This window comes from Doryrhamphus excisus, chromosome 13, assembly GCF_030265055.1.
Source record: "Doryrhamphus excisus isolate RoL2022-K1 chromosome 13, RoL_Dexc_1.0, whole genome shotgun sequence".
In the NCBI taxonomy this organism is placed as follows: domain Eukaryota; kingdom Metazoa; phylum Chordata; class Actinopteri; order Syngnathiformes; family Syngnathidae; genus Doryrhamphus; species Doryrhamphus excisus.
The window spans coordinates 12,434,104-12,457,432 of record NC_080478.1 but is presented as its reverse complement, the minus strand read 5'-3'; the positions used below and the strand labels follow the sequence as shown (position 1 = coordinate 12,457,432).

The 23,329-nt window shown below is 41.9% G+C and overlaps 3 protein-coding genes and 1 non-coding gene across 6 annotated transcripts in view; 2 read left to right on the top strand and 2 right to left on the bottom strand.

The window, feature by feature from the left end:
• LOC131140479 (peroxidasin) overlaps positions 1–10,988 on the top strand; it is a 39,885-nt gene extending 28,897 nt beyond the window's left edge. For 2 of the 3 annotated variants that reach the window (XM_058090951.1, XM_058090949.1), the window contains 9 exons: positions 746–903; positions 1,714–2,720; positions 3,443–3,939; positions 4,023–4,157; positions 4,302–4,510; positions 5,980–6,091; positions 6,168–6,300; positions 7,214–7,327; positions 8,892–10,988. In XM_058090951.1, coding sequence (XP_057946934.1) covers positions 746–903; positions 1,714–2,720; positions 3,443–3,939; positions 4,023–4,157; positions 4,302–4,510; positions 5,980–6,091; positions 6,168–6,300; positions 7,214–7,327; positions 8,892–9,026 — 2,500 coding nt within the window. In that variant the 3' untranslated portion in view covers positions 9,027–10,988. The remainder of the gene's footprint in view (positions 1–745; positions 904–1,713; positions 2,721–3,442; positions 3,940–4,022; positions 4,158–4,301; positions 4,511–5,979; positions 6,092–6,167; positions 6,301–7,213; positions 7,328–8,891) is intronic. The other variant, XM_058090952.1, reaches the window with a different exon arrangement.
• trnas-gcu (transfer RNA serine (anticodon GCU)) lies at positions 6,832–6,913 on the bottom strand. The gene has a single exon. It is a non-coding gene; the product is annotated as a tRNA-Ser (tRNA).
• Positions 10,989–16,856: 5,868 nt separating the features above from the next.
• ccr6b (chemokine (C-C motif) receptor 6b) lies at positions 16,857–19,592 on the bottom strand. Its single transcript, XM_058090672.1, has 2 exons — positions 19,562–19,592; positions 16,857–17,968 (listed from the first exon to the last, which is right to left on the bottom strand). Exons 1-2 carry the CDS (start codon positions 19,572–19,574, stop codon positions 16,857–16,859), a joined length of 1,125 nt encoding a protein of 374 aa, XP_057946655.1. The 5' UTR covers positions 19,575–19,592.
• A 1,433-nt stretch (positions 19,593–21,025) lies between these two features.
• Positions 21,026–23,329, top strand: part of crybg1a (crystallin beta-gamma domain containing 1a) — a 31,867-nt gene continuing 29,563 nt past the window's right edge. The window contains exon 1 of the mRNA XM_058089998.1: positions 21,026–21,418. Within this exon, the coding sequence (XP_057945981.1) occupies positions 21,102–21,418 (317 nt within the window). The 5' untranslated portion in view covers positions 21,026–21,101. The remainder of the gene's footprint in view (positions 21,419–23,329) is intronic.

Genomic DNA, 23,329 nt, shown 5'->3' with positions numbered 1-23,329 from the left:
CAGTATCCTCTTCAAAACATAACATAATCAGTGAGTTTAATCATCATCAAGGTTACCACTTTTCTCATCTGGCCATAGTTAATCATTGTGGGGATGATAAAGAAGAAGCAATCTCAGTCACTGTTGGCAGGTTCAGTGGAGTTCATAAGTGTTTCCATCCTGTTGAAAGATTTGGTAAGCAGTTGTGTTGATCTTGGCATGCACATATGGTGCTGTACTCGGCCGAGGCATGCACACACGATGCAGAGGACAAACACATAAGCACGAAGAACAGAAATACACACGCAGCACAAACCACCGACCTAAAAATGAGACAAGGGAATTTCCATCTGTCTTTAATGGCAATCACAGTTTAGCAGACTGCTGTTTTGTTTTGGGGTTTTTTTAATGAAAAAACACTGACTCTGGAAAACAATACATCGAATGCCCTTATATAGTGCCCTTGTTGCTGTAACCATGAAGAACATCCATACATCTGTGTAGCCGGCCATCAGAACTAAATGTATTTTAGGCTGCCTTTGAACAGAAACTTAAAGTGCTGTATGATACAACTAGCGAATGTTTTGTATAGGCAGAAATGAATTGAAAACAGTTTATTGTTGGAAGTAAGCCACTCCCGGGTACACAGCGCTGCTGTCATTCTATACTTCCAATCGGCATTTTCTTCTCAGACACAAGATTTAGCCTTGCCTGTTTTTTCAACATTGACTCCTCTCTCCATCCTCTCTCACATCTCTCCCTCTAGTCAGCCCCGTACTCCAGGTGAGCTCCTTGCTCTTTTTCGTTATCCTCGTGACCCCTACACGGTGGAGCAGGCTCGAGCTGGCGAGATCTTTGAGCAGACTCTGCTTCTCATCCAGAACCACGTCAACCAGGGTCTTATGGTTGACACCAATGGCACTGGTGAGTCTAATGACCAAACAGACTGCAGTAATTATGAGGTGTGCAACAATACATGTACAGTGGTTAGCGTCGTCGTCGGTTAGCATGTTTTTTGGTAAACATCAAAAATTTACATCAAAATGTTGTGTGGTTTTGCATGCATTTTCTGGTTATTGTACAATGTGGGGTGCATGTTGTTGTATTATTAATGCATGGGTCTTACAGTCGATAATTTTCATCACCCCATTGTTTATGCAAAAGCTCGACATCTTTCTGTTTGTGCTAATTGACAAGGGTTTTTTCTGTTGCTGGTTCCTTTATGAAATATTGCATTCATAGCCCCATTCAAGTTCTACTGTTACTTGTAGCTCTTTACTGCCATATTAGAGAGAGCAGTAATTGCCTGTGGATGGAGTTTGCATTGGTGCACCACCTTCTCTTAGGAACTAATGCGGTTTTGAGGCATTTAACTTACAATCAGAGATGAGAACAGGACACATTAGCATTATGAACATTATGTTTTACTTTTTGTCACATATTTATTTATTATAATTTGAGATCACAAAACAGACAAAATAGACGGATGAATGCCTCACCCAGACACACACATTCATTTGAGACCTCTGGTGTAGACCAAGGTTGAATAACCAAACAAGCAGTAAATCAAATGAAGTAATTAGTCATAACACGTCAACATGTTCATGGACGTATTGGTAAACTAACAAATTGACTTGTAAATCACCGAGACCTGAATCTACATGATCTACAAAAAAATGGAATGATTGTTCAATAATTGATGTAATAGACAAGATATATTTTCTGTTCCCACAGAATTTCGCTACAACGACTTGGTATCGCCACACTTTCTTGATGTGATCGCCAACCTGTCCGGCTGCACGGCCCACCGCCGTTTCAACAACTGCTCAGATATTTGCTTCCACCAGAAATACCGCACCCACGACGGCACTTGCAACAACCTTCAGCACCCCATGTGGGGTGCCTCGCTCACGCACTTTGAGCGACTGTTGAAATCTGTCTACGATAATGGATTTAACCTGCCAAGGGGAGCCACTGAGCAGGCACACAATGGCTACAGGCTGCCACTTCCGAGGCTGGTGTCCACCACCATGATTGGAACAGAGACCATTACTCCAGATGAGCAGTACACCCACATGCTGATGCAATGGGGTCAGTTTCTGGACCATGACTTGGACTCCACTGTGGCGGCCCTCAGCCAGTCTCGCTTCTCAGACGGCCAGCTGTGCACGCAGGTGTGCACCAATGACCCACCGTGTTTCCCCATCCAGTTCCCTCCCAATGATGCACGGCAGCTACGAAGCGGCGCTCGCTGCATGTTTTTTGTGCGCTCCAGCCCCGTGTGTGGCAGTGGGATGACATCCCTCCTAATGAACAGCGTGTACCCAAGGGAGCAAATTAACCAGCTCACCTCTTACATCGACGCCTCAAACGTATACGGTAGTTCACGACATGAATCTGAGGAAATCCGGGATTTGGCCAGCCAGAGGGGTTTACTCCGACAAGGGATTATCCAACGCACAGGGAAACCACTGCTTCCTTTTGCCACTGGACCACCCACCGAGTGCATGAGGGATGAAAACGAGAGTCCAATTCCATGCTTCTTGGCCGGAGACCACCGAGCCAACGAGCAGCTGGGTCTGACCGCTATGCACACAGTGTGGTTCAGGGAACACAACCGCATAGCCACAGAACTACTGAGGCTAAACCCCCATTGGGATGGAGACACCATCTACCATGAGTCCAGGAAGATACTAGGAGCCCAGATGCAACACATCACATATAGTCACTGGTTGCCAAAGGTAACAGTTCCTTTCTTTTGCTGTTGTATGCTTTGTTGTTTGGTTTAATCCAATGAAAACAGTAATGCAGTACAGCGGAACCTCGGTTTTCGTTATTAATCCATTCAAAAAGGTCAGAGGAAAACCCAAGCGTACAAAAACCAAATAATTTTACCCATAAGAAATCGTCAGACACCCAATAATATTAACACAAAAAACGTTTTACAGAAAATGATCAGACTGTAGGTCTACATGCAGAAAACTCTGCAAAATACACATATAATGACAAATAAAATGGATAAATTAACATGTAACATCACTGAATTTGATAGAAGACTTTTTGATGAACACGGCGAGAACGGGAGGGGATTGAACATTAAAGAGTGTGTCTCCCTTAAACCTGAAACCGTTCTCTCGCGACCTGTTAGAGGTTCCTACCTTTACTCCTACCTATTATAACAACTGTACATCACAACATTATACTACTCTGATTCTACTGTACCATTGTATTTTGTACTCAATTGAATTCAATGGAACCACCATCGACAATGTTTTAATGGTTTTTTGGGACACTCGACTAGTTTGTAAGACACATTCTTTGGCCGCACAGTAACCGAGACATGTCCTTATCAATATTTTTTGTTGAACTCAACCCTAAAGTAAAAATAGAGAGTACAAAAACCAAGGTTCCACTGTATCTGATACCAGTAGCACAGCTGATGAGCCTTCTTTCTGTCTTCTAGATCCTAGGCGAGGCAGGCATGAAGATGATTGGGCCGTACACAGGTTATGACCCCAATATTAACGCGGGCATCCTCAATGCTTTCGCCACTGCGGCATTCCGCTTCGGGCACACCCTCATTAACCCGATACTCTACAGGTTGGATGAGGACTTCCAGCCCATTCCCCAAGGTCACATCTCCCTGCACCGGGCCTTCTTCTCCCCCTTTCGCATCGTGAACGAGGGTGGCATTGACCCACTGCTTCGCGGGCTCTTTGGCGTGGCGGGTAAAATGCGAGTCTCCTCGCAGCTACTCAATACAGAGCTGACAGAGAGGTTGTTTTCTATGGCCCACGCTGTAGCGTTGGACCTGGCAGCCATGAACATACAACGTGGAAGAGATCATGGCATACCACCATATAACGATTACAGGACGTTCTGTAACTTGACATCCGCTCAGAGCTTTGAGGATTTGAGGAACGAAATTAAGAATCCCAGTGTCAGAGAAAAATTGCAGAGGTGAATTTATAAACTTTCAATGTAACCCAATAATCTGTGGGTTTATCTATTTATACCTTTAAACATTGTTTACTGTGTGATAGGTTGTATGGAACTCCACTGAATGTCGACCTGTTCCCTGCCCTGATGGCTGAAGACCTGGTCCCCGGCAGTAGACTTGGACCTACCCTCATGTGTCTGCTGGCATCTCAGTTCAAACGCCTCAGAAATGGAGACAGGTAGACAAAATATTGTTTTGAAAATGTGAAAGAATAACAAACCTGAATGTGGACAAGATTTTAACTGCTTGGTGGAAACTGTAGTTTAGTTATTAGATGTTTCTGTGCACGACACCTCCCATTTACTTTCCCTGTCACGTGCAGATTCTGGTATGAAAACCCCGGCGTGTTCACTCCCGCCCAGCTGACCCAGTTGAAACAGGCCTCTTTGTCTCGGGTACTGTGTGACAACGGAGATAACATCACTCGAGTCCAGCATGATATCTTCAGGGTAGCAGAGGTTCCGCATGGCTATGGCAGCTGCGATGACATCCCACAGATTGACCTGCGCATGTGGCAAGACTGCTGCGAAGGTAATGCAAATCACATATTCATTCAGCTAGGTCCATATTTAAACAAATAACTTACATTAATATTTTTGAAAAGTATCATCCAGACGGCCCTTACTTACATATTACTACATTGGAAAACTACATTATTACTGAATAATGCACTGCCCTTCCCTGGTCACCGAGAGGTCAGGAAAACTTCCCTCCTTTGATCAAATAGTCAGCATGCAAATTCTGCAGAGCAAAGCCGTTTGTTGACGAAGACCATGCAGCACCAGAAGTCGCATGGATGGTTAAACAAAAAAGTATTAATTATTGGTTAGGTTCAATACAACACTGTTATTAAAAAGAATTAATACAGAAGCTAATTATATTCTACTTGAAATACAAAAGAAGACAAAAAAATGTCCACTTGATCTCAGCCATGGCATGTTTGTCTCACCCAACTGGCCAGTCTCCATGCAGCGTGGAAGGTAATGTAATCACCAGAAAGAAAACATGTTTTTGTTGTTGCCAAGGTTAATTCAGGGCAGATTTGACATAAATCTTACTTTGGGTGGCAGTGTAATACATCTGTTCTGCACTGTATGTACTAGTGGCTTAGTGTGGTCATGCCTCACTATCAGAACAGGAAGTCTTGTTATCTCTAGATAGTCGTATAAACAATGGTGTCTGCTACATGAAAGGGCAATACCACGTACTGCAGGTAATGGTGCTTCCTTCCTTAGGTTTATCAGAATATTTAAAGAATGTCAACAGAATGCTTGGCACCATGAATATGTAGATGAATGAAGCCAAAACAAAGTGGGAATATTGGCCTTGGTTTCCTGTGATGCGCTGTACGAATATCTATTTTACAAATTATTTCTTGGGATTATTAAATAATAATAATTCTACGTAGTAATGGATGGGATTTATATGTCGTCTTTCCAGACTCCCAAATTGCTTCATTCACTTCAGTTCCACCCCATCAAACATAAAAATATAAGATCTAAGCCCTCTCTTCCAACAACAATGACCCCTAATTTTAGTGTATTCAGTGTTTTTCAAACGTCCCACTACTAAGAGTACGAGCCTTTATTCTTGTCACTTATACAGAAGTACAAGTGAAATAGTGCAATCATCCGTCCATGCATACTATACAACATACTATGCTGATTGGGCGATGAAGGGGGACAACACTAGGAGAGGGTAGGGGGAAAAAAATACTTCCAAACTAGACTCCTAAATGAAGGAGCACAATGTGGGACTGTTAAAAACAAACCTTGGCATACAAGTAAAAAACATCACATACAAAGACACAAGACCAGCGCCACAACAGGACAGGCTTTCACTTCCTTTACATGTCCAAATACTTATTCTGATGAATACTTGCAGAAGAACTAGGTTGAAACATACTAAATATAAAAAAGGCTATACTGCTATGCACAACCGTTATTGTTTGTTGCTTTAAGTCAACCGTGGTGTGTGTTGTTGTTTTTGACACCCCCCAGATTGCAGAACCAAGGGTCAGTTCAACGCACTTTCCTACCACTTTAGGGGGCGCAGGTCAGCAGAGTACAGCTACAAGGACAGTAAACCTATCGACAACATCAAACAAAACAGGTAATCCTGGGTTGCAAAGTAAACACGCATGTTCACCTCATAGCTCTTTTTATAATTTTCTTTCAACATTTTGCAGTCCCCTGGAGCAAACCCGAGAAAGCATCATCAATGTCACTGTGACTCCCAAAAAAAGCACTGAACCCTCAATCAACGACTTCCAGGACTTTGTCTCTGACATGCAGAAGACGATCAAAAGTTTACGAAGACAGGTAAGTGTCTGGATTCATTTACATGCTGTACATTGGGTAGTCATAGTACCTGTATGGCATAAAAGAAGGTAGAGGAAGTTGTACTTGGTCAAGACATTTCACCCACCTTGCGTCTATCTATCGTCCCTTACACTAATGTATCAATGTGGATGAATGCCTGGTTGGTGGTCTGAATTGGTTGGCTTGAATTGGCAGTGTCTGTCAGTCTACCCCAGGGCAGCTGTGGCTACAGACGTACATTATCACTGCCGCTGTAAATGAATAATGGCATCAGTGCAAACGTGTTTTAAGTGAATAGAAAATAACAAGTGACTAAGTGACTAGAGTTTTATGTAAGTGCAGGCCTCTGAACTATGCTGTGCAAAGTGTGTTATAAATCAAACTGCATATCAGTATACAGAAACACTTTCATTGCAACATCATAAAACTGTGTTGAAGTTTATTTAATCAGTAAAACAAATTATTCCGATAAGAAATAATTAAGATATGCCTTAATTCGTCCCTCAGTGGGGAAATTTGTAAATTAAACTCCGACGAGGATGGGATTAGAACCCACGCGTGCAGAGCATAATGGATTAGCAGTCCATCGCCTTAACCACTCAGCCACCTCGTCGCATAGTATAATAGTATGCGTATTAAGTTTGAATTCCATCGTGTTTCTCACCTGCTTTATGAAAGTCAGTGGAGCCCATGTTAAGTTCCTGAAGATACAATGTCTGATTAGTTAAAAAAAAAAAAACAGCATGAATGTTACATGGGCCAGCCCTCTGAATTCTGACAGGCCTGGTCAAAGTACTTAATATAACAATATGTATATTTTTAAATCTAAAATACATTACTGGCACTAGTTAAGTCAACAACCATGCAAGAAACTAGTAGCCCAATTCTTTGTCACATCTGTCACATTTTTCAGATTAAACGACTGGAAGCCCGTCTGAGCAAGACTGACTGCACTGACAGAAACCTTCATGAGCGGACGGATGGAGAGCAGTGGAAAGAGGACCCATGCACGCAATGTCATTGCAAGGTAGGTTAGGAATGTGGCGTAGGCCACCTAAACAAGATTCTAATGGCCACTTATGATTAGAATGTCACTTAATAGAGCGCAGACCTCCACCAAGGCTAAATTGTTAACAATATTGAAACGAAAAAATAGACGAGATGCCATTACGATTACCAGAGAGGGATTTTAATTCCATAGTGACTCAAGCTGTGACATTACTGTATCTGACTTTGTATCCAAACTGTAATGGTAACATGGTAATTGTGTCTATATAATGTCTTTTATGGTATATTGTATTGTAGTGGGTTGTTATGTTGATGATACAGCTGTGGCGATTGTCAAGGGTAGCTCGACTTCCTCTAAATTGTGTATAGTTCATTGACTAGATATGCACTAGAATACCTTCATCTTTCCTTCAGAAGCAGCGACTTATCACAGGTAACTGACACGACGACTTAACTTCTCATTCATCCTCGCAGCGCCACTGCGCTTTTACACAGTCGCACGCTGGGAGCCTACTGACTCCAATGGGGTGGGTTGTTCCACTGTACGAAAGTGGTCTATGGAGCAGTGGGCTGGCATGGACGCTTGTCTTCGTCATGACAATTGGATGATCTCTCTGAGAAGGAATCCCTATTTGATTGACAGTGAAATGAGCCAATCAGTGACCTTGAAGTATAAACCTCCACAAAAGCATTTATTTTTATGTCTTAAATGGCTTATTTTCTCTTATTACACAATATAGTAGACATAATGAGTGTAAAGATGACTATAGGGATGTTATAATATACCTGGAGGGCTATAATAATGTTTAGAAACCATATTTCAAAGGTTGTGAACAGGTTTTCTTTGTTCTTGCTGCAAAAATATTACATTTATAAATAAGGAATCCTACAGAAATTCACTCATCACTGTGGGATCTGGAACCAATTAACCACAAAGAACAAGGGATTACTATATGTTGTTAACACCCTATACTTTTGAAAAATATGTCGAAAAAGCCTTCTGAAATCTTGGATACACTGCATGGCGGCGGTTCAAACTGAAGTTCATTCATTCATTCATTTTCTACCGCTTTTCCTCACGGGGGTAGCAGGGGGTGCTGGAGCCTTTCCCAGCTGTCCTGTCCGAGAGGCGGGGCACACCCCAGACTGGTCGCCCAATCACAGGGCACAGACAAACAACCATTCACACTCACATTCATACCTATAGACAATTTGGAGTCGCTAATTAACCTAGCATGTTTTTGGAATGTGGGAGGAAACCGGAGTACCCGGAGAAAACCCACGCATGCAAACTCCACACAGAGATGGCCGAGGGTAGAATTGAACCCTGGTCTCCTAGCTGTGAGGTCTGCACGCTAACCACTCGCCCGCCGTGCCGCCCTCAAACTGAAGTTTTAAAACATATTTTTCCCAAGAAAATTCCTTGGATTTTCAACTTTTGAGGTTCCACTCCCCGCTCTAGTTCTTTTGTTCCGCTTTACCGTGGTGTCGGCTGGAGTTCTCAGTCGTGACCATAGGGAACCTTTCATCCGGTCTAATCTCATCAGGTAACCTACCCGTTTGCCCTTTCTTTGTCGCCGCAGGACGCCAGGGTCACCTGCTTTGTGGAGTCTTGTCCGCCAGCTCGGTGCAAACAGCCTGTCAAGCTAAAAGGCGCCTGCTGCCCCGTGTGTCTTGATGTAGCCGAGGGGCAAAAAGCAAACAGCATCCATGAATAAGCCTCAGGACCTGCCGACAATCCCACTCTTAGTGTCTGAAACAGTCAGACAGCCACGGAGAGGAGACTCTTGAAGGTGTCTGTGGCCACCAGTAGCCTCAAAACACCCAATAGCCTCAATTGTTTTTTTTGTTCACTTTTATTCATTTTTGAACAGGGGAGAGGGTTTGGTTATTTTTGTTATTGTTGCCTCCTCCGGGACTCTCCTCTGCTCCGAGAGACGGATGAATGCTCCCTTTGCAGTGCAACAATTTAGGCTATTTGGCCCCCTTTTGGTGTCACATCACAGGGTGTTTTGCCATCAACCTGCAGGAAAGGGAAAGTTGATTGAGAGGAGGCAGCCATTTTTGTTTGCTCACAAACATTTCTCAGGTTAGAGATGCCAAAAACTGGTGCTATTTTACCCCTTGTTATGAATGAATTAATCACTAAATACCTTCAAAGTATTGCCTTTTGTATCATAAAGCAAACTATATCCACTTGGTATCTGCCTTTTTTTAATGCTAAATCACAATTGAGAAGATCATTTTATTCGATGTAAATGCCTTTTTATAAATAGTTAGATCTTTTTATCTAAGGTGCTTTATGTCTTTTATTCTTGTTATAACAATGCATTTTTTTGTTCTTTTTTTTTATACAAATGAACATAATGTGAAGCCCTATGGAAAATTCTAATGCAAAAAAAATAAGAGATATCTACTGATTACTGCCGACCGTCATATTGTGAACTTTGTCCCAGTATTTTCCTGCAATATTTTCTGCAAAAGCCAAATGTTAGTTATAAACATATATATATATATATACGTATGAAACCATGTTAAAGGTGTGGTTTCATCTGTGGTGCTGTTCAATCTACCACGGCAATATTTCTCTTGGTGTCTTTAGTCCACACTACTCATAACTGAAGGACTGCAATGATTACTGTTGACTGTTCTCCTTTACTGCCTTGGGCCTGCAGCACTGGATTACAAATTGCATACATTCTATTGCCAAATTGACATGAAATGTTTGATCATGTGTTCACTTCAACGTGGTGTATTGCCCCAGTTGAGTGTCCCCTTTCGAGAGAATTGCCCCAACTTGTGTTTCTTTGCCAAACTCCGTTCACAGCTGCGTTACGTCATTGAGCAGAACACGCTGCTTAGCGCAGGCTTCTTTAACCCTGTGACCCTCATTCCGCCATAATGGAAGCCATATGTGAGGTGGGAAGGGTTGCAGACCATTGGGATAGAGTGACAATGAAAACATGTTTCCTCCATAGTCTTACCACATGCGATCAGACTTGCTTGTACACATGTATTAAATTAGGTGACTGACGCTCATTAAGGCCCATGCACCAGCTCACTTATATAAAACAAAAAAAAACTGTTTTTGTCTTCCTGTTTTGTTGCAAAGCAGCCGCAGTGTTCCCCTCCATTGTTTTTCTTTATGCGGTAACGTCCAAAGCAAGCATCTGTCATTAAACCGAAATAATACCATCTGGAATGTTCCATTCAGGACAGGTTTTTACATGAAACTGTGAGTTTACAGTTATATATATTTACCTGCACCGGCAAATAGGCCCTATGTAGTCTCACAAGACCTGCAATGTGTGTTAGTTGTACTGAATGTAGTGTTTTGATTCATAATCCAAAATGTGTGTCCCTTTAGCTCATTAACAGCAAAATGCAATTTGGCACCAAGTTTCAAAGTTGGGTGCCAAAGCACTGTGACGTCTGTTACCTGGGAAAAAAATGGTGTTGGTTTGTTTTGTTTTTTTTACCCTTTTTCCCGTCTTAACTAACTCCTGAGTGTCAATGGAATGCACTGTTTTGCAAGACTGAACATGCCTTACCAACACTGTCCCTTTCACTAGTGGTCAGTGCAGCTCTACTAGTACCTATCATGACATTTGTATTGTATGTTTGCCAAAGAATGGTTTGCACTGTAATGTATGCCTCTCAACAGTAATAATAAAAAAATAAGCCACATTTGAGTTTTTAATGTCTTTTCGTTCTTATGTACGACTTATGAAGGCTTAAAAAATATTTTTATGTGGACTCAAATCATAATTATGATGACTTTAGACTCGACAATATCATCAAAGACTTGCAACTTGACTTGGATTAATGACTCAGGACTTGACTCTGACTTTAATTTGATGACTTCAAATTTTCGGTGAATGTGTTGTGTAAAACCCGTCCCCCTTCCAAGTGTTCAACTAACATGATCGTTATGTAATTTCCAGCAAGACAACATATTTTCCCATTTGCATCAGCCTCATTAAATGGGTGCTTGCAAGTGGGTGTTTTTCTTACTCTGTTAGCCGTACACATGTTCATTTAACACAACGTAACATTTAGGTCTGTGCGTTTGTGGTTGCACTCCCTTTCCCCAACTCAAGCCGGTTGTGTCCCCCACACCTCTGAAATTAAACTTTGGTCCACGGCTGAGACAAAGGTCCTAGAAGGAAAACAGCCAGGAAATGAGGTTTCCAGTTGCTGTGCAGATAAAAAAAAACCTTCATCTCTTAAACAGGCCGGAAAATACATTATCACCCCCACAACAAGAGACCTCCTTTGCTGAGTATTATGTCTATTCCACACCATGTGTGCTTCTTCAAGCCCCCACCCGCCTCCCCCCACAATCACAAATGCAGGTGGTGTTTTTTTCACATTTAAAAAGTCTCTTTTGTTTATTGTCAGGACAAACTAGTGCAGCCAGGCTGTTAAACCGAATCATCCCAATTCCCACTTTAATGACATATGGGAATTTCATCGAGGCATCGGTTGTGAGCTTTAAGGAATTTCTTTCGACTGACAGGTGGAACATCATTCTCATTTCCACAGTTAGACCAATGAAAAGAGGGCTACAAGCGATGTCCCACTAGTGGGGGATTGGTTGATGCGTCTTGGGACTGCAGCCATGACCCTGAGTGTGTGTGTGTGTGTGTGTGTGTGGGAGAAATGTAAGCACAATTCACGCTCATGTCTCTTGACACACAAACTCACACAGTCCATAAAGCATGTGATTGCTGGTGATTTACAAGCCCTGTTTGGTGGATGCAAGTATTCTATTGTTGATATGACGAGTGTATATGACAAATATTCTCATATGCATTTAACAGTGTGTGTTTTTCATGTTAAACTGTCTTCCAGGAAACAAAGCCAACCAAAATTATTAGCGGTATGTTTCACACAGATGCGCATCATTCATATCAGGTCATATATTTCACCTTTCATTTTCTCTCTCTCGGCTGCACGGTGTGTGAGTGGTTAGCGAGCAGGCCTCACAGCTAAGAGACCCGAGTTCAATTCCACCCTTGGCCATCTCTGTGTGGAGTTTGTATGTTCTCCCCGTGTATGCGTGGGTTTTCTCCCACATTCCAAAAAAACATGCTAGGTTAATTGGCGACTACAAATAGGCCAAGCTGGGATAGGCTCCAGCTGGGATAGGCTCCTCTAATTTTTTTATCTATCCATCCATTTTCTATGCCACTTATCCTCACTTTGGTCATGGGTATGCTGGAGCCTATCCCAGCTGTCTTCGGGCACCCTGGACTGGTCACCAGCCAATCACAGGGCACATATAGACAAACAACCATTCACACTCACATTCATACCTATGGACAATTTGGAGTCACTAATTAACCTAGCATGTTTTTGGAATGTGGGAGGAAACCGGAGTACCCGGAGAAAACCCACGCATGCACGGGGAGAACATGCAAACTCCACACAGAGATGGCCGAGGGTGGGATTGAACTAAAGTCTCCTAGCTGTGAGGTCTGAGCGCTAACCAATCGACCGCCGTGCAACCCATCTCATTTTTTTTATTTTTTTTTAAATCTAGTACCCAACAGCAAACATGTCTTGTTGTTTGTTTGTCTCACTGATTCCATCTACATCTGTAATTCAGCACCAAACAGAGTGCAACATTTGACCCCCCTTGTCCCCCTTGGGGCAGCTCAGTATCAAAATACCAAAGTCTGTTCCCAGATCCATTAATCTTAATAGCCAAAACAGAGCATATCCTGTCACTGACAGTCAACAGATGAAGGAGAAAAGGATCTTTTACAGAGAAAGAAACAAAGAATACTTCACACATATAATATTAGCTGATAAAAAATCAAATTAATCTGAAAAGGGCCTTGCTGGCTGATTGACTGACTGGCAGATGGTTGACTCGTCAGTGCGTGACCGAGCGGCTGGTTGCTTTGCATTCCTTGGTGGAGAGCAGCGGGGTACAGTCTGACCCAGCATGATAATCCTTTAGCTGCCAGGAGCCCTTATCAGCTCTGCTTTGGACCTAAAATGAGCCAACTAATGGGGGGGAACCAAGCTGGCTCGGGGAAGGAATGTATGTTCCCATGCACGAGCACTTTGACATGAAAAAGGATTACATTTCTACAACGTGGCCAAATTACTTCTCTAAATGACCGGGATTTGCTGAGACGCCTAAATCCAAACATACTGCATGTTCAATGCTTTGTTGAAGTCAAAGACAGAGGTGAACGCTTAGGTCAGCTATAAGCTTTACATCAGGGGTCTCAAACACGCGGCCCGTGGGCCAAATGTGGCCCGCAGGACACTAGTTTGAGGCCCCCGTCTTGATATGAAAGTTTAATGTTAGTGCGGCCCGCGCAAGTTTGATATGGATGCTGTATGGTATCATGTACCCAGAAAAGATTACGTTTGATTAATGTTCATGTTAAAGGTTAAATAACTGTTAATAGTTATCATCCCTATGCGTGTGGAAGTGGTAAGTTTTTGGCTATTTAAGTTTAAAGGAAATAACTTGAAGGCTACCGTTTAGGTCGCTAGCTCTCTAGTTAGCATGTGTCTCAAGACCCTGCAGTTGCGCAATATGTTGTCAATAAAAAAAAAGTATAAATGTGACTATAGTCGTGTTTTGTCATGTCTACAGGGCTCTAATAATGCTTTGTTCATTTTAATCTGAAAAAAATAATTTGTCTACCCACCAACTATATTTGGTTTCTTAAGTTTTTATTATTTGCCGTTTTATTATTATTGTTATATTTATTTATTACTGATTGATTGATTTTCTTCTTGATTTGTTTATTTATTTTTCATCTTATTTTGTGCAGAAAAAAAAGATATTTGAGAACAGTGGAATGTTTTATCAGAGCTTTTCTTGTAGAAAATTGGAACCAAAGCACTGAAAAAGTTTGTATATTTTTCTGTTTTTAATGAATGCGTTTTTGTTTTTTTTTTAAAACCTGATGCGGCCCAGCCTTGCCCAGACCCCAAAACAAGAATGGTTGGATTAGCGACGGACTAGGGATACATGGATGTACTATGGATAGAACAGGACAGTCCCTAGATGGATGGTCGGGTGTACAGACACAAAGTGATTGCTCGATGGAAACATGTCCATTGGATGAGTGGACAGTTGGATGGAGAGATGCAAGTAAAGGATAAATAGGTGGTTTCGACAATTAGACGCCTGCAAGAATGGATGAACAAAGAAGGGACATATGGATGATGGCTATTGGGTGGACAGGAAGTCGGATACATGGGAGGATGTACTGTAAGAATAGAGAAACTGGCAGAAGATGGACACAAATAGAGGGATGAAATATGGATAGCTAGATGGACAATTAGATACATGAACCAATGGACAAATTCATTCATTCATTCATTCATTCAGTGTTGGAGCCTATCCCAGCTGTCTTCGGGCGAGAGGCCGGGTACACCCTGGACTGGTCGCCAGCCAATCACAGGGCACATATAGACAAACAACCATTCACACTCACATTCATACCTATGGACTTTGTCAATTAACCTAGCATGTTTTTGGAATGTGGGAGGAAACCGGAGTACCCGGAGAAAACCCACACATGCACGGGGAGAACATGCAAACTCCACACAGAGATATCTGAGGGTGGGATTGAACCATGGTCTCCTAGCTGTGAAGTCTGCGCGCTAACCACTAGACCACCGTGCAGCCCAGTAACATACATATGATTGAATAAAAAATAGAACAATGGACATCTGGACTGAATGGCTTTATGAACAAAGAATGTTAGGTGGACACAAGGACGTAGACGCATGGATGAACAGGAAATGGAATAGACGGACACATGCAAGGATCAATATACAGTACCGTCCTGAGAATAGTAAAAACCTATGACATATGATGGATACATGGATGGAGGGATGAAGTAAGGCTCCATGGATGGCCAATCGAAGGCATGCAGGGACTGACAGACGGATGCGCACATGAAGTGATGGACTGGACATTGGAACGATGGACGAACGGCTGGGTGAACACATGGAAAAATAGATGGCTGGATAATAGTTTGGACTTATGGATGGACAGATAGGGGGGGCTAATGCATGAAGAAAAATACACATGAAGGGCTAGTTCCATGGACAATGGACAGATTTGTGCCTCATACCACGAAATTAATCACCATTATTGTTTTTTTTCTCACCTTGCAAGTGCAGTGCTGTTTAATTCAATATCAAATACAGCACAGTGCTTGGTTTGCAGGATTTTAAGGCAGATACATAGCTAGATCTATCTATGAGCATAATATTTTCATTTATGACAAAATAAAACAAATTGAATGCAAGAAAATCATGCAGTGAGTCAAACCCTACAAGTAACCAACAAGGCTTACTGAGGACATCCAGTGGAAGTAAGAGGTATTACAAGGGTGACGTATGACGTATAAGATAATGCGTCACCTATGTTATACCTGTAAAATATACATTTCCCCATTACGCTATTTACAGTATAGCCATACCGAGACTGGTGAACCATTACATAAATTGTCATTATTATGTAGTTATAATGATAGAAGTACCAATTTATTGAGGACATCAATACAAAGAAAGAAAAGTACAACCAATAAGAAAACATACGTATTCAATTAAAAATAATTCTTCGAACCAAAACAATTTGTGTCATTGGACATCTGAACTTTTATGCAGTGGAACTTTGGTTTTACCTTCTTTATCAAGTGATGGCTTTGCAATTTTGGCTTCATTGTGTATTATTTTACAGCCATAATGAAAAGAAATGCAGAGACTTGTGGTGTAACTGTGCTAGTTAGCAAAGAGCTAGCCACCAGCTGATGATGTCATAGACGGGCGACAGTGTTATGCATTTTGTGGTTAATTTTTTTTTAATACATCAAGAACACAGTTGTAGTCACACTCCAAATTGTACACTAACTGGAAAGTGAGGCAAAATTTGGGCCTATAAACACGCTAACCGAGGCGTACACTAACCAAGGTAATTACCTTTTTCATTCATTCATTCATTTTCTACCGCTTTTTTCCTCACGAGGGTCGCGGGGGGTGCTGGAGCCTATCCCAGCTGTCTTCAGGCGAGAGGCGGGGTACACCCTGGACTGGTCGCCAGCCAATCACAGGGCACATATAGACAAACAACCATTCACACTCACATTCATACCTATGGACAATTTGGAGTTGCCAATTAACCTAGCATGTTTTTGGAATGTGGGAGGAAACCCACGCATGCACGGGGAGAACATGCAAACTCCACACAGAGATGGCCGAGGGTGGAATTGAACCCTGGTCTCCTAGCTGTGCGCTAACCACTCGACCGCCGTGCCGCCCGTTATGCATTTTGTGATTTACATTTTTTTTTTAAATACATTAAGAACACAGTGGTAGTCACACTCCATATTTTACACTAACTGGAAAATATATGTAAACTGAGGCAAAATTTGGGCGTATAAACATGCTAACCGAGGCGTACACTAACCAAGGTAATTACCTTTTTTGACACATATATTTTAGCTGCCCTTTCACATAAACTTAACTACATAATGCATCCTGTATTTTTTTTTTAAATAAAGTTATCACACACTGAACGATGACAAGTTGTTGGATCTATCTGAAGACTTAAAGCCTGAGATGCGGGTATCTGACATGGCACGTGACGAGCGAGCCGAGTAGATGTACTTTTTACCAAAGCACCATAAATCCATGGCTATTTGCCTGAAGTGGCTCCTAAATTTGGAGCCAATGAAAGCATAGAGGATGGGATTAAGACAGCAGTGCAGATAGGCTACATTTTTAGAAATCCCCAGAACTTGGAGTTTTAGCATTTCCGCCTTACAACCCCTCATCTTAAAAAGGGACAGTGTGTGGTTGAGCAAAGCCACATTGTACGGAAGGTGACAAATAACAAAGACGACAACCACGACTAAAACTACACGTATGGCTTTATGCCTTTGAGTGCTCTGCGCTCGCATCAACGTGCACGTAATGCAGGAGTAGCAGAACATCATCACCAACAGGGGCAGCAGAAATCCGATGCCCATCTGAAGACTGGGAATAAGCACTTTGATTAACTTTGCCGTCTCATCGGTACTGAAAGATAGCTGACACACCACAGACGCCGCCTCGGCCCCGAAACTGGTCTCTTCAAAGCACTCGGTGTATATGAGCGTGGGCGCTGTTAACGCCGCAGCGCAAACCCACACGACCGAGCAGATGACGCGACTGTAGATTAAAGAGCTGGAACGGGTCCCGAAAGAGCGCCTGGCCTGCACGATAGCAACGTAACGATCACCGCTGATGCACGCCAGCAGGAGCATCCCGCTGTACAGGTTGATGCTGTAGGCGGACCTCAGCACCTTGCAGACCACAGCACCCATGATCCAACGGTGCTGCTCATTGTATATGATGAAAGGCAAGGCCAGCACAAAGGTCAGGTCCGCCACGGCCACATTGACGAGGTAGACGTCCGTCATGGTCTTGCTTCTTTTGTAGAATATGTACGTGACCACGACGAGAATGTTGCCGACCAGACCGAAGGCGCAGATGAGGGAGTGAATGTAAGTTTGTGTGATGACTTCCGTGGGGTTTGGATCGAGGTTGCACAACCCGATGTCTGGATCATCTTCAGTGCCATTATAATCGTAATCGTAATTGTAGTATGGAGACTCTGTAGACATTATGGTCAACCCTGTGGAAGAAAATCTTTTTAACAGCAGATATTTGCAATATACAGTACTAGTACAATACTATACATGGAAAATTTGGGGTTATATTAGGTAATATGAGCGGAAAAGTGACTATGGGAGTGTTATTTCATGTCTTGAGGGCTCTAATAATGGTACGATGTATTTAGAAGGTTACAAACAGGTATTCAATGCTCTAACTATGAAAATATTTGATTATACATAGAAGAATCAGAACCAATTGCCTCTGATTTCATACGTTTTGGTTTTCATCAGACATTTTGAAACCAATTATTGAAATCCATTCAGTATTTTACGACTAATAATCAAAGAACCCGCTGCACGGTGTATGAGTGGTTAGCTCAACCTAGTTCAATTCCACCCTCGGCCTTCTCTGTGTGGAGTTTGCATGTTCTCCCCGTGCATGCATGGGTTTTCTCCGGGTACTCCGGTTTCCTCCCACATTCCAAAAACATGCTAGGTTAATTGGGGACTCCAAATTGTCCATAGGTATGAATGTGAGTGTGAATGGTTGTTTGATTTTCAACAAATTACTGCCATTGAAAACAAAATAACAGATTGTAGGTTCTTTGGTATAAATGGTTGTTTGTCTATATGTGCCCTGTGATTGGCTGGCGACCAGTCCAGTGTGTACCCCACCTCTCACCCGAAGACAGCTGGGATAGGCTCCAGCACCCCCGCGACCCTTGTGAGGATAAGCGGTAGAAAATGAATGAATGAATCAAAGAGCCCCCATCCATCCATTTTCTATGGATGATCCTCACTATTCGCGGGGCTATGCTGGAGCCTATCCCAATTTTCTTTTATCTGGGCTTCACTGATCCCTCTGAGGGCCATTGGTTACAAAGCCTCAATATAGAGGTTGAGTGATACCACATATTTCTGGTAAAACAATACTTCTGTCAGCAAAACCTGCAAACCACAATCTGTTCCAGATTGCCTCTTCCTCTGGTTATGTGTGACGCAGTTTTGTCCCTTGAGTCAAGTAAGCGACTTCAGGTTGTTAGACTTTGACTTGTTTGATCTTAGATGCTGATGATTGTAATCAGTGAGGGTTTTTAGAAGTCAGAAAAAAACATAGTGACCTAAAAAATCTCAAATCTCATATTGATATTAAACATTACAACATCATTTCATCTGTGCCACTCTGAGAGCTGTGGCGTTTGCTTCCCTCTTTAATAGTGCAAACATCTTTTTTTTTTCCATAACACATTCTGGTAACACATGCCTGGTAGGAAAGTTCATCAAGTTCTCATTTTAGTGTTTAACAAAGATAGTCATGTAGAAGTGGGAAAAAAGGAAGCTGTCTTTTATACAATGCACATTTTGAGAACAAATTGTGTACCTTTAGTTGCTCTGTAATTTTTCATATATATCAATATTTTAAATACATTGACACTACCTGCAGTACACACCACAAAGTAATAGAATACAATAAAACAGATTAATAATGCTTAGTTTTGATTGCTAACGTTAATTAGTGACAGGAGAGGGGCAAAAATATTTGGACAGATAACCCCCAGGCAGAATTTTTACATTTCAAATCTCTGCATTTGATTCTATTTTCTGGAACATACCTTCTGAATCCATCTGACTCCTGCCCAGTGAAGTTTTCTGAATCAGATGTCAATGGTGAAGAACACACCAGTGAACGCACTCAGGTGTTTATGAAGAAACAGTCGAACAGCAGAGATTATTATCACAGATCTAAGCATGCAGTCAAAAAGGAAGGAGGGATTATTTCATCTTCCTGCTTGTGATCTCATTTGTACTGTTTTTTTGTCCCCTTTAGAAGACGTACTTCACAAAAATGACACTGATTTATAAACAGAACTTATTTTATGTATTGACACTTACAAGTAGGTTGAATTTAGATGCTAATAAACTTGCTAATAAGAAAAAAACTCACCAAAATGGAGCAGGAGTGAAACAGCGAGATGAGAATGCAAAATGTCAAAATACAAAAAATGTTTTGGATCATCAAAGAAATGTAAATATTAGTCACAGAGAATGCAACTCAACACCAAATACAGTTTGTAAGTGAAACTTTATATCATTAAGGGTTGGCCGGCCACTCCTGGGAAGGTTCACTAGTGTTCCATGTTTTCACCATTTGTAGATAATGGTCTTACTGTGGTTTGCTGGAGTCCCAAAATTGTAGAAATTGCTTTCTAACATTTTCTAGACTGATAGATTTTAATATTAAATGCATTTTTATATGTGTGTGGGGGGGAGTCACTTTTTCCACACTGGGTTATGTAAGTTTGTTTGCCCCCCCCTAATAATAAAACTGCATTTTGTGTTCAGCTGTGTTGTTATTGACTAATTTTGAAATTTGTTTGGTGATCTAACACCAACAACAAACACCAATAGTCTTTGAAAAACTAAAAGAGTTATTACATTCATACAGTAAGTATGGTGAAGTGCTTCCCTAATATGACCAGCAGATGAAGCTATTACAACAGTGACTTGATAAAGTGAGCGTTGCACTTGGAAAAAAAAACCCACTGTAGAAATACTGTACTGTACATAACTCCCCTGCCTCCTGTTTTCATAATCTCACACTTAAACAGAAAGATCCTGTTCCATAAAGGCAGAACAAAACAAAACAAAAAACAGCCAACAATACAGGTATTTAAAATGAAAGCCTTGCAATCAAAACGTTGTATAGAATAATCACAGGGATTATGAGGGTTAAAAAAATTGTTGAATTGTTAAGGGATTTATTGTTCTTGGCACGCTGTCAAGGAGGAAGCTATTTGTCTTCGGAATAAAAGCATATCCTGAAACGTATATTTGTAGGCTGAATAAAGGCAAGTACAATATTTAACTTATGACAATGTAATTATGTATTCGATAAAGTATGTGTTTAAACTCGTGTTTTATTCACTGCTACTGATTTTGCATTCACTTTAAAGTGGAATAAGTCTGTGCAATTGGGTTTTATTTTGAAGGCTGCAGCCTGAGGTTCTTGCCACCTCCGCCCACTTCATGCTCACCTGTTGGGGAGCGCGAGCGTCTCTGCTTGTTTAGAAGTGAACGGTAACCCGCCCCGCAGGTTCGCCCAGTAGTTCACTCCTCCAACCGACAAAGTAGGGCAACTTGCCTTAGTTCACCATGAGTAAGTCCAGCACTTTAAAAGTCAAGAATCTATTCAAGATAAAATCACCAGATAAAGACGCCAAGGGTTTGAAGCGGGCGGACTCAGTCAAAGATGGAGCAACCACCACCAAGAATTCACCGGTCAGCCCAGGTGCTGTCAGCCCCGGTGACAGCACCACATTGCCGGGTGATGGTTTGCTTATTACTCCAAAAGAAAAGAAGGGAAGGCGGATGTTGTCGTTCAAGTTAAAACGCAAGAAATCCAAACAGAAAGAAGACAGAGGAGGAGATGAGTTATTTCCTGATGAACTGGACAGCTTCAGCAGCAACATGTAAGTCACTAACTTCTTCCTCATTGACGGTTGTGGCATTGATTATGTTGTCACATGAGGTGTCACATGCCATCAATATACATTATCTATACAGTCATAAGCAATGCATAACAAACTATTGGTTATCATGTCTGACAGCAGCCTCTTGACCTACATTAAGAACCACTGGTGTGAATACTCTGAAAGGAACACTATTATTGATTTCTTTATTCTTCCTCTCATTTTTTTCTGTGAAAACATAACTCATTCCGTTCATCCACAGTATATACCGCTTGTCGTATTAGGATGGTCAGTGAGCTGGAGTCTATCCCAGCTGACTTTGGGTGTGGGGCGTGGTACACCCTATATTGGTCACCAGTCATTCCCAGTGCACATGTATACAAACAACCATTCATAAAACAGGTGGGTTTTATGAGATTCAAACCGTCGGTCTTCTGACTGTGAGGCCGACATGTTAAGCTCAAGTCCACTTTTCAGCCCCATTGTTAATTCTCCATGTTAATTCAGAATGCTCAAATGTGCGTCTTGTCACATGTCAGGGCATCGTGCATCGCTGTAAAAAAAAACACTGCTTTCTAAGCCACAGGTTAGATTGCTCTGATTGCTGAGAAATTTTTGTGTATAATCTGAAGACATCAAGAATCAGGATCTACTGGAGGTATTTTGCCCAAGCTTACTCAGACAGGACAAGACTTATCACTCAAACCTTCAAACCCCCAGTTTGTGGACTGAACCATGTGTAAAACATGTTTTATTGAAGCCCATTGGTTGGATAGTGACTCACTTCCAACTCAATGCCCTTGCTAAACATGCAAACTCCACACAGAGATGGCCAAGGGGGGAATCGAACCAAGGTCTCCGAGCTGTGTGGTTTGTGCGCTAACCACTTGAACACCATGCTGCCTGAGCTGGGTAGTTAGAATAATATATTAGAAAAGCATTGGTCAGTGTGAATAGCTTATTTTTATATGAACACAAACACAATAGCTTTCATGGATGACTTTCGTCAAATATAGTCAAATGAAAAATATTCACATATAAATAAATATTCACAATTTCAGAAGATATTTACATTTTTAAATGGACAAAACTGATTAAAGGCTGCACGGTGAACGTGAGTGTGAATGGTTGTTTGTCTATATGTGCCCTGTGATTGGCTGGCGACCAGTCCAGGGTGTACCCCGCCTCTCGCCTGAAGACAGCTGGGATAGGCTCCAGCACCCCCGCGACCCTCGTGAGGAAAAAGCGGTAGAAAATGAATGAATGAAATAAATATTCACAATTTCAGAAGATATTTACATTTTTAAATGGACAAAACTGATTAAAGGCTGCACGGTGAATGTGAGTGTGAATGGTTGTTTGTCTATATGTGCCCTGTGATTGGCTGGCGACCAGTCCAGAGTGTACTTCGCCTCTTGCCTGAAGACAGCTGGGATAGGCTCCAGCACCCCCGCGACCCTTGTGAGGAAAAGCGGTAGAAAATTAATGAATGATGATGAGGTAGTAGTTCCTGTATGTGGTGATGAGGAATGCAGAATACGGTTTGTTTTGGTTTCCCGGGGCTAGTTTCTCCCTTCTCCTCATGCCAGAGATTGCCAAAGATCAACAGCTTTTGTCTGAGCTGGGCAGCTTGTCAGTGGGAACCTGGACACTCGCCTGAATCTGAAGCACTCGGGCCCAGTCTATACGTTCCTGGGTTTGGCTGGAAGTTTGATGAAAATGTGTTTTGACTTTGGCTAAGTGAGATAGCTATGGGGTGCTTCTTGAAGCTGTGGCTGTTGTCCCTATTTCACACACAAATGTGCATGCACATGTCAATTTATTAAAGCCAACAAAATGACAGACTTGTGACAGGCGTAGGTGAAAGCTATATAAGGTACACTTAAGTGTGGCGCTGTAAACAGACAGAAC